Source organism: Gobio gobio (genome assembly GCF_949357685.1).
Source record: "Gobio gobio genome assembly, chromosome: 24".
Lineage (NCBI taxonomy): Eukaryota > Metazoa > Chordata > Actinopteri > Cypriniformes > Gobionidae > Gobio > Gobio gobio.
In genome coordinates this window covers 5467106-5478305 of record NC_137120.1, presented here as the reverse complement: position 1 = coordinate 5478305, position 11200 = coordinate 5467106, and the positions used below count along the sequence as shown (strand labels likewise).

At 37.6% G+C, this 11200-nt stretch overlaps 1 protein-coding gene across 2 annotated transcripts; it reads right to left on the bottom strand.

Moving 5' to 3' along the window:
- Nucleotides 1-1650: 1650 nt before the first annotated feature.
- On the bottom strand, nucleotides 1651-9320 carry LOC307120258 (uncharacterized protein). 2 transcript variants are annotated; one of them, XM_079807189.1, is made up of 7 exons: nucleotides 6252-6483; nucleotides 5835-5936; nucleotides 3943-4245; nucleotides 3434-3724; nucleotides 2860-3180; nucleotides 2630-2767; nucleotides 1651-2530 (listed from the first exon to the last, which is right to left on the bottom strand). In XM_079807189.1, the coding sequence occupies exons 3-7, from the start codon at nucleotides 3968-3970 to the stop codon at nucleotides 2520-2522; spliced, it is 789 nt and encodes a 262-aa protein (XP_079663315.1). In that variant the 5' UTR covers nucleotides 3971-4245; nucleotides 5835-5936; nucleotides 6252-6483; the 3' UTR covers nucleotides 1651-2519. The 2 variants fall into 2 exon arrangements, with proteins under 2 accessions (XP_079663315.1, XP_079663316.1); XM_079807190.1 differs by lacking the exons at nucleotides 5835-5936; nucleotides 6252-6483 and adding an exon at nucleotides 9062-9320 and having other exon boundaries at nucleotides 3943-4109.
- Between the last annotated feature and the right edge of the window lie 1880 nt (nucleotides 9321-11200).

Below are 11200 nucleotides of genomic sequence, written 5' to 3'. Positions count from 1 at the left end.
AGTACATCTATTCATCCATCCATCCATGTCAGTACATCTATTCATCCATTCATCCATCCATCCATCTATCCATCCATCCATCCATGTCAGTACATCTATTCATCCATCCATCCATCCATCCATCCATCCATCCATCCATCCATGTCAGTACATCTATTCATCCATCCATCCATCCATCCATCCATCCATGTCAGTACATCTATTCATCCATTCATCCATCCATCCATCTATCCATGTCAGTACATCCATTCATCCTTCCAACTACCAATCATCCATCCATCCATGTCAGTACATCTATTCATCCATCCATCCATGTCAGTACATCTATTCATCCATCCATCCATGTCAGTACATCTATTCATCCATTCATCCATCCATCCATCTATCCATGTCCGTACATCCATTCATCCTTCCAACTACCAATCATTCATCCATCCATCCATCCCATACATCTATCTATCCAACTACCCATCATCCATCCATCCCGTACATTTTATTGTTATTATTATTTTTAATTTTTTTACAGTGCCCGAATTACAGGGACAATCCCACTGAAGCAACATGGAGTAAAGTGCCTTGCTCAAGAACACACTGGTGGTGACCACTTGGATCGAACCAGCAACCTTCTGTGTATCAGTTCCTTGGTTTAACCCACTGGACCACCATACATCTATCCATCCATTTATCCATCCATCCATCCAACTACCTATCATCCCTCCACCCATCCATCCATCCATGTCTGTACATCTATCCATCCATCATCCATGTCCGTACATCTATCCATCCATCATCCATGTCCGTACATCTATCCATCCATCATCCATGTCCGTACATCTATCCATCCATCATCCATGTCCTTACATCTATCCATCCATCATCCATGTCTGTACATCTATCCATCCATCATCCATGTCTGTACATCTATCCATCCATCATCCATGTCTGTACATCTATCCATCCATCATCCATGTCTGTACATCTATCCATCCATCATCCATGTCTGTACATCTATCCATCCATCATCCATGTCTGTACATCTATCCATCCATCCATCTGACTACCTATCATCCATCCATCCTGTACATCTATCCATCCATCATCCATGTCCGTACATATATCCATCCATCCATCTGACTACCTATCATCCATCCATCCTGTACATCTATCCAAATGTCGTTTTCAGATTTATCCACTCTGGGCCGGTTTCAAAAAATATCGGTTTCATGCTCCCAAAAAGTCAGATCTGTGTGAACGAAACGCTGATACGGTACAAAATTTTAACGTATACAGCGAAACGCGTTTCGGTGTGGACGAGGCCTTAAAGACTTTATCATCGCCTGATGGAGGAAATGGAGCAGCGATATGTTGTGTTTATGTATTTCACTGTGATCTCAAAGTATATTATAATGAGTCCCAAATCAGTATTTTCTCAGGTTAAAGATGTTGTTTGTTTATTATTGTGGACAGAAAAACAACAAGAAAATTAATGAGCTAATAATAATGTAAAAATGTACAAATAATGTTTTAAATAACATATTTAAATATTGTAAAGCTTTATATGTGGCCACTGCTGAAATTGTTTAAATATATATGAATTATTCCCCCAGGAGGCGCTCGACATCATAAATAATAAAACATGGAGAGACTCTTGAACCTCAGAGCGAGAAAACTTTATTGATAAAGGCAAGAAAATACATTTGGCAAATGGACAGCATGTTAGATCGAGCCAAAATGTTAGTTCTGATGGATCTCCACGTCAGAAATATCAGGAATATCAAATATCCTTGCCAGAAGATATAAGTCTATCAGCTGGAGAGTTGGACTGAGAAAGCAGGAGATGAAGTGATGGTCATAAAAGAGCAGAGTTTGTTGAATAATCTTAGTTGCATATGTTTCAATGCTCAGAGTCCGTCCAGATGTTACACCACTCAATGCTCTGACTTCATCTGACCAGTACATTTCCAACAAGTGTTATTATACCAAGAGAAAAACAATGGAGAATTACTGCTTCACAACATCGTCCTGTGACGATAAAAACCTTGAGACATTCTGTGATCTCCTTCTCGTGAAGACAAACATCCCTTCAAACACACAATCATAAGATTCAACAACAAGAGCAAGCAAATGAGGGAAATAAGTCATATAACACATCAAATGAACAATAATAATCACATTTTTAAATGATAAGTGGAGGAAATCAAATCATAATCATTTGAATACATGAATGACTAATGAAATGAATATAAAACACAGAAAATAAAACAACACCAATGTATGGTTGCTTTCTTCAAATAAAACACAGGTTGTTGTTGAAAACCTTTAGATTCGTCAGCAGTATTAAAGTGAGATCTGTGGGACTCTTTAATATTTTATATCATTGTTGTATCAGAGAGAAATATAAATTTACAAATACGATTTAAAAAATCTGACAAGAGAGCAGAAGCTAAAATAATCATCAGTATTTATTATGACAAAAACACACTTGAAGAATCTTTAAAGTTCAGCGTTCTGCTTTAGATTCAAGCACTTCCTGAAAAAGATGAACATATGAAGCCATAAATTAATAAATCTCACAGATATTAATATATGCAAAATCAGTCTGTGAGAAATGACATCATCAATCATGTACCTGATGTGTGAATATGAGCTTGATCTCGTTCAGCTCTTCTGGATCTGATGTCATAAATCACGATCATGACAGTAGCCACGCCCACCAGAGCAGCGAGGACCAATCGGATCACAGCTTCAGTGGGACCACAGCAGTGGACTGAGGAATAAAAACATCAAACTGAGATCAGCTCAGTCAATAAACGCTAATATCAGCGCTGACATCAACTAATATCAGCCGTGCTGCCGTACCTGCACATGTGTGACAGAGTTGAGTGATGTCCAGATATTGAGTCTGGTGGCTGATGGGATTGTTCAGCACACAGCTGTAGGTGTTTTTATCCTGATATTCCACCTCCAGAGGTAGAGAGAGACTGATGCTGAGATCAGACACACTGATGCTGGACAATAAACTGTTTCCTTTGTACCAGGAGAGAGTCACATGACTCACATTCACCACTGAACACACCAATGAACAATATGATGATGATGATGATGATGATGATGATGATGATGATGAAGATGAAGGACAGTTTGAAGAGTTACTGCTGATGACAGGAACAGGCAGACGAGCTGGAAAACATCAGAGAATAAAGAGAAATGAGGATGATGAAGATATTCAAGCAGACGAGGAAGAAACATCGAGAGGAACCAAGACTGATCAAAAGTAGAACATTTAAAACAATTTGATAGAAAGTTCAATATAAACCTGCTGTTAATGTAAAAGACTAAGGGAATTAGTCATTTTAACTCATTATTCATGATAAGATACTTCTTTAGATCTCGCTGTAATAAATAAAACATGTCAAACTGATATTTAACTCACCGTAGACAGAGAGACGGATAAGAGAAGACCAGTAACTGTTGATCCATAGTCTATAATCTCCAGCTTGTTTGATTGTGATGTTTGTGATGGTCAGAGATCCAGTTTGATTGTCCAGCTTCAGTCTGTCTCTGAATCTCCCATCAAGAACATCATCATATACAGTGATGCTGTCGGCCGTTACATTGATTTCAGCGATTAAAGTGTATCCAAACCACCACAGAATCTGATCATCATCCGTCACTTCAGTGAGACGAGGGTCTAGAGCGACTGAATCTCCCTCCGTCACCGACACTGAATCATCAAACACACACACACACACACACACACACACACACACACACAGAGAAACAGGGTTGGTCACAGATCAACAGATTATAATGCTTTATTCAATTAATTAGTTTAACATTTGAAATAAACAAAATCACAAAACAACAAAAAGAAACAAAATGGTGTGTGAATTAATTTTAATTTTGTCATTAAAAAACAGGTGTAAATGTTCTTTAACTCACCAATGACAGTGAGATAGAAAGAAACCATCTCATAGTTGTTGGTCAGTAGTCCATAACCTCCGGAATGTTTGATTGTGGTGTTTGTGATGGTCAGAGATCCAGTTTGATTGTCCAGCTTCAGTCTGTCTCTGAATCTCCCATCAAGAACATCATCATATACAGTGAAGCTGTCTGCCCGTTTATAGATTGCAGCGATTAAAGTGTTTCCAAACCACCACAGAATCTGATCATCATCCTTCAGTTCAGTGAGACCAGACTCTAGAGCGACTGAATCTCCCTCCTTCACTTCAACATCATTCCCTCCTGCAGAACATGAAGAGTTTTTCACAGATTAAAGCTTTAAAATCTCTTGATGTTGGTTTGATGAAGCTTCACTAAAATACTTTTATTCATTTAAATGTGAAGTGAATAATATTCTCCAGGACAAAGACAAAAGATGATGAATGAAAAGAGAAATAGATTTATATATGGAACAATAACTAAATAAAAAGACACTTTAATGTTTAATGTCACACTAAAACTAATGCTGTTGAGTATTTGAGCTTCATATTTACTTTTTTTTATTGAATCTATCCATAATAACTGAATATAGACCTGAATTAAAACTTGATCTGACAGTAAAATCACAGATGAATTATTTCTATATGAGAATAACTGTGAATGTTAAATCTCTGTCAATCATTTTAATCAGTCATTCATTACAGAAGCGACTGAAGCCATAAAAACACATTTATTGTGATTATTAATATGAAAAGAGAAACTCAAAACTGGTTCAGTGATAAAATGACAGACGCGCTGAAGTGAAGTGAAACTAGCGTCAGCTACAATAACAGTGCTGATCACCGTTTGTTTGTCTGTTTGTTTGTTTGTTTGTCTGTTTGTTTGTCTGTTTGTTTGTCTGTTTGTTTGTCTCTTTGTTTGTCTCTTTGTTTGACTCTTTGTTTGACTCTTTGTTTGACTCTTTGTTTGACTCTTTGTTTGACTCTTTGTTTGACTCTTTGTTTATTTGTTTGACTGTTTGTTTGTTTGGCTGTTTGTTTGTTTGACTGTTTGTCTGTTTGTTTGACTGTTTGTCTGATTGTTTGTTTGTTTGTTACAAGAAGTATATCCTTGGCTAACAAACATGAACAGCAACATCTTCAACAGATCTGATAACAGTGACTCTGAAATGGAAGCACTTGATATTTTCCAACAGATCACAAGTATTATTGTATAAGATTTCCCCTTATCATTCCTGCAAAATTTCCCAAAAACGCCTAAAAAAAAACATACCCAAAGTAAATTGCATGCTGTTCTTGAACCATTTGGAGTATATACATATTTTTGGTCTCTTTTAAAAGGTGACAATCTAAGGTTTGTTCAGAATCACTGCAAGTCATACTGGTATTGAGTAATAGAACTTTTAAAACACTGAAAAAAGAAAATATGCAATTCCGCTAAAAAAATTTTGTAAAAAGATGCCTGCATATGACTGTAGCTGGGAGCGTTAAGTGTTAAGTGTTTTGCACATGCTTATCTAAGTTTATGTCTAGGCGCTTTCCAAAAAAAGCCACTTGGAGACTCCAAATGACCCTTTGTAACCATTGACACATACAATGCTGCTATTCTTGAATGCCTTTATGTACAGACATACTTTTGGGCTCTAATGAAAGGTTACACTTAGAGCTGTTCTATTCCTTATCCAGATTTAAAATAATTTTGTGAATAATTGCTGAGACATGAACATTATAGTGTTTTTTATAGTGTATATAGTGTTTTTGCAATTCATGAAACTAAACTTTGTGCAAATAAAGACAAAACAAGTGTTATAGTATTTATAAAACTCTTTAATATTACAACTCACACCCATATATAATAAGAATATCTAATATCAAACTATTAGCACACTTTACATGTCTCTCTCTCCTCCTCTGCCTCTCTGGGAGTGTGGCATCTCTGCAGGCGTTTGCTCCCCTCCGTGTCCAAAATGCTCTCACGGTCTCAAAGATGATAATCTGTGACATAAAAAAAACAAAGAATAAATAAATACATTTAAAAAACACTAACACGCAGACATGCACGCACGCAAGAACACAAACAAACAAACACACACACGCACACGCACACACACACACGCGCACGCACACGCACACGCGCACACACACACACACACACACACACACACACACACGCACACGCGCGCACACACACACACACACACGCGCACGCCTGCTGTATCCAAACAAAAACGACAGAGGTTAGCCGAGAAGAACACACCAAACGCAGTACAAAACAATAAAACATGCAGTTATAATATAATAAAACACTACCTTGTTGTTTTGGAAGTCCACCTCGGGCAATGCATCCTCTTCTGACGAGTCAATATGGCTCAAAACTTCACTATTCTTTAGAAATTTCCTCCTCCAAGTGATCACTCACTCCGATAGCATTGCTCAATTGCCTATTCGAGTGAGAACCGTGCATTTCCTCGTTATATTTAGCTTCTAACACGGAAAACCCCTGGGTATCCTCTGTCCATGCGCTCTCACGCGTCCCAGGCTCAGCGCGCGCTTTGATGACGCGCAGCCAAAATAAGAACAAAGGTCGACCCTCCCACTAAAACGCAGTGTTAATCTTTTCAGAAGTTCATTGGCTATCAGAAGAGTCAATCATTTTCAATCTCTGATGCAATTGGATTGAAACACTGTCAATCAAAGAGAGTGAAGGTGGCCGGGCTTTAGCATGGATACTCCAGCCTGACTGGCTCTCTGAATCTCCAAAGCCCTCACAGCTTGCCCCAATTGGTTGAAATGAGCTGTCAGTCAAAAGTGCAGAGGTCAAGCGGCCATTTTAGATTCGCCGATCTTCATTGTTTACCTTTTTTCATGAAGTTTTCCATTCATCACATATTGTGCTGACAGAAGACTGGATAGCACTCTCCGCTTTTTGGAAATGGTACTACTACATTCTGTGGCTGTTTATTGCTATATAAATGTGTTATGGACTAAATATTTCACTGAATTGCCTGGACCCTAAAGAGTGGAATTATAGCGTTTTTTCATGGATACAGATGAGGTTTGGATAACAGGGACACTTTTAATTTGAATTCGAAAAAAATTGTTGGCGGTCAGCGTAGTTTGGTGGTCTGACAAAGACACTGATTGTGCCTGCTGTGTTCATTGCATCTTCACAAGAATCTCAGCTTTCCAAAGGTATGTGGCATGTTTAGCTTTTATATTTGAGTTGTTGAGTGTCACTCACTAAATTAAAAAAAAAATCCAGTGTGCACGTAAATGCACGTAAACGGGTTATACACTGATCAGGCCTAACATTATGACCACCTTCCTAATATTGTGTTGGTCCCGCTTTTGCTGACCCATCGAGGCATGGACTCCACTAGACCGCTGAAGGTGTGCTGTGGTATCTGGCACCAAGATGTTAGCAGCAGATCCTTTAAGTCCTGTAAGTTGTGAGGCGGGCCTCCATGGATCGGACTTGTTTGTTCAGCACATCCCACAGATGCTCGATTGGATTGAGATCTGGGGAATTTGGAGGCCAAGTCAACGACCTCAAACTCGTGGTTGTGCTCCTCAAACAATTCCTGAAGCATTTGTGCTTTGTGGCGGCGCATTATCTGCTGAAAGAGCCACAGCCACGATAGCCGTTCATTATAAGGGCGAGAAGCTAAACCGTCTCTTGGATCAGCGGTGGACAGGCCATCTAGACACAGTTTGTGTGATTCTGAAGTCCCTGGAAGATATACGCTCATTGTTGGTGGACGTAAGTAGTGATCGAGCTCATGGCACAGACATTCGTATTGAGGCTACAGGACTGATGCGATCAGTGACAGAACAAACTTCAGCTTCATTCCTGTTATGGTACATAAGAGACGGAAACTTCTTGACCCAGCAAACAAAATACTTCAAGAAGAAAACACTGATTTACTCGCAGACATTAAAGGGATAGTTCAGCCAAAAATTTAAATTCTGTCATCATTTACTCACCCTCACGTTGTTACAAACCAGTATGAGTTTCTTTGTTCTGCTGAACACAATAGAATATATTTTGCAGAATGTTTGTAACCAAGCAGAGAGAGCAACCACTGACTATCATAGTAGGGGAAAAATACTATGGTAGTCAATGGTTGCTCTCTCTGCTTTGTTACAAACATTCTGCAAAATATATTCTTTTGTGTTCAGCAGAACAAAGAAGTTCACACTTGAGGGTGAGTAAATGATGACAGTATTTTCATTTTTGGGTGAACTGTCCCTTTAAGTGTGTAAAATGAGCAGCTGATTGCATTCAAAAGATTTGATCAGAGGAAGAGTTCAGTGAGCTCTGGAGAATTAGCAGTGACCATATATAGAGCTTACAACGCCTAGTTTACTCTGCATAACGTCATCTGCATATCATTTCCATTCACGTGATATCAAGTATAACGGTACAAGATTAGATGAAAATATGAGATATGGATTATGTGCCGTCACATTACATTGCTAAAAATCATTCAGTAGCCTATCCTTGCCTTGTTTTAGAATAAATAGCCTCCTCAAACCGGCCAATGAACCGCTCAAGATCACGAACGAGTCCGTCAGTGTCTGTCATCAAACCGTCTGTTACTAAGCCATCTGTCAAGTGCGCATCAATGATCATTATTCATGTGAAAACACAAGTTCTGCTATTTAGAAACATTGAAACACATCATGCCACAGGAAAAGTGCTCAAAAGCAGAGCCTCCACTACAGATATTTCTATTTAACTTCATGTGAAAATGTTGTAACATTTGGATAATGATTTTGATATAATTTCAGTGCTTATTTAATCTAAATGTGGAAATGGAAATGTTCACCACTGTAAGAACTGACAGCTCGCTGATCTCGAATACGCTGTTCATACCACTGGATAAAACTCACTTTTGAGAAAGAATTGAGAAAGACGAGTGGAAAGAACATTTACGGCAGAAGTTCAACTCAAGGAAATGCTGATGCCTGCAGCTCTACTGACTGTAAGTTTGATCTACTGGCCTGTGCTGGGCCTGTAACAGTGAATGTTGATCCTCTCTGACTAAATGAACCAGTCATTCATCACATGTTACCAGAACAGAAACAACTGAGGACAGAAAAACACATTTCAAACTCACCAACCAGACGCCACAAACACAAGCAGAGCAAAACAGGGTGAAACATCTTTTCAGTCCGGTTTCAGTCCACAAATATGAGGAGAGTAACTCTTCAAAACTGGTTCAGTAATAAAATGACAGATGTGCTGATGTGAAGCTGCTCTGTAGTAAAGTTAAGTGAAACTCTGTAATAATTTAAAATAACTGCGTATGTGTTAATCATGTGACCTTATAGCTTATTTTTAGCTGATGAATTCACATCCTCTGAACATGGTGAGTTTCTCACTTTGAGCTTCAGTACGCCTCGACTTCCTGTCAATAATGTCAAAGTCAATGATGTCATTTTCCACAGAAATGAACTGACGCAGACAGGGCTGGATGTACCCCATATTGTGACATGGGAAAAATAAATTTTGCATTACGATCAAAAATCGCATTACGTTTTCATCAACTTATAGGTTATAACGTTTATTGTTGCTAGAATAAGGGCATGGTGGCACTGTCTGGTTGCTTTCGTGCATCAGTCTGGGATCTTGTGCAGATGAAAAGCGTTTGGTTAATGATGAATATTGACCTACTGTGCGTACCGTAGTGGCTCCTGCTGGTAGCAGAGGTACTTCAGAGCAGCTTCACAGGAAATGCATGCGAGCAGTGCTTGAAGTGGAAAAAATAAAGTGCCGGTACTCACCAGAGGGGGCGTGGCTTTGTTGGGGGCGTGGTTATGGGGGGATTGTTTAGTCAATAATTCAAGAAGGTCCGTATTTTAAAGCTCTTTCTAACTTGTTCTCAGCCTTAGAACTAACATATAGTTCTTGTAATTGTTTAACTATATAATTTGTTACAATAAGGGTTTATTTACAAAGCAAGACCATTGACGGCACCTCATTAGGCTACCATGCAGGCCAATGTTCACTTTTGTCTTTCTTTTTTCTAATCAAATAGCAACACAGTTAGAAACTATAGCTGGGTCATTCCTGGTATGCAGTAACATTTTGGCTTCATAAATGTTTGAAAAAAAAGTACATGATTTTCATGTTTTTAGCATTCTACCAAAATGGTGACATGTTTAACTAGTCGGAATACATATTGGTCAAGCTCAGGGACTAAAAAATTAATAATTATGGGTAGATTCATTGTTCAGACACGGGCCGTGAAGGTGTTCCACCCTGTTAGGGACATATAGAAGTTATCACAAAATGTTAATAATGAAAATGTTAAACAATAACAATTGTTTTTTCAAAATATTTTCTTGGATAGTATATGTCCCTTATGCCATCATGGTATTTTTTTTAATTCTTGAAACAATAACAAAACTATTATTGATGAATAGAATGTCTTGATTATTAAGAACAGGTACTTTTTGTACCCATTTTTGCCAACAGGATGGTAAATAATAAAAAAATGTGTTCAAAAACATATATTGTATATGCTGTTAATGATCCTCACCTCCCAAAATAAAACATAAGTATGCAAAACATTTAACGTTGCTGTCAAATTATTATTTAAAAATGACTCGCCTAACAGGGTGGAAGACCATAATTTAATTTTGTACAGTTGAATTCCAGCAGGAAAAACTAATTATGTAATTTCCTGAAAATTGTCTCAATGAAATTGTCGTCTTTTTTGGAAGTCGAGAAATACATACTAACAGGGTGGAAGATGACTTCAGGGACACAGTAAATGAAGACAATTGTAAAAAAATAACTATAGTTTCACATGATTTATATGTATAACTAGAGGTAGTTTAGCCTATTCTATAACATAATCTGAAAATATTTTGAGATTTTTATCATTTCATGGTTTATAGTTCTTGTGGAAGTTGATTACTTTGCACTGAGGACATGATAAAATTAGTTGTGTAAAATACAAAATAGTATTTTTAATACGTATTATCTGTTTAAGTGATAAAGAAGACCTACATTTATAATTTAAGCCGTTTCTTATGTGACTCATTTTATAGAAAATATGAGTAAGTAAATCATAAAGACAGAAAATTACAACGTTACAATTCTCATTCTGTCCCAAAGCAGTTGATATCCCTATTTTTAATTAAAAAGAGTTAAGGTCGTAGATCACCTGCAGATTTTATAATCAAAATGTGTATATATATATATATATATATATATATATATATATATATATATATATACATATATTTTA

Bases quoted from the DNA above. Each gene is read 5' to 3' on its own strand.
- LOC307120258 (XM_079807190.1), bottom strand. From the start codon at position 3,970: ATGGTTTCTTTCTATCTCACTGTCATTG. The intron at 3,725-3,942 runs GTGAGTTAAAGA...TTGATGATTCAG, and splicing joins TTTCTATCTCACTGTCATTG to TGTCGGTGACGGAGGGAGAT. The intron at 2,768-2,859 runs GTACGGCAGCAC...TTTATTCCTCAG, and splicing joins ACTCTGTCACACATGTGCAG to TCCACTGCTGTGGTCCCACT.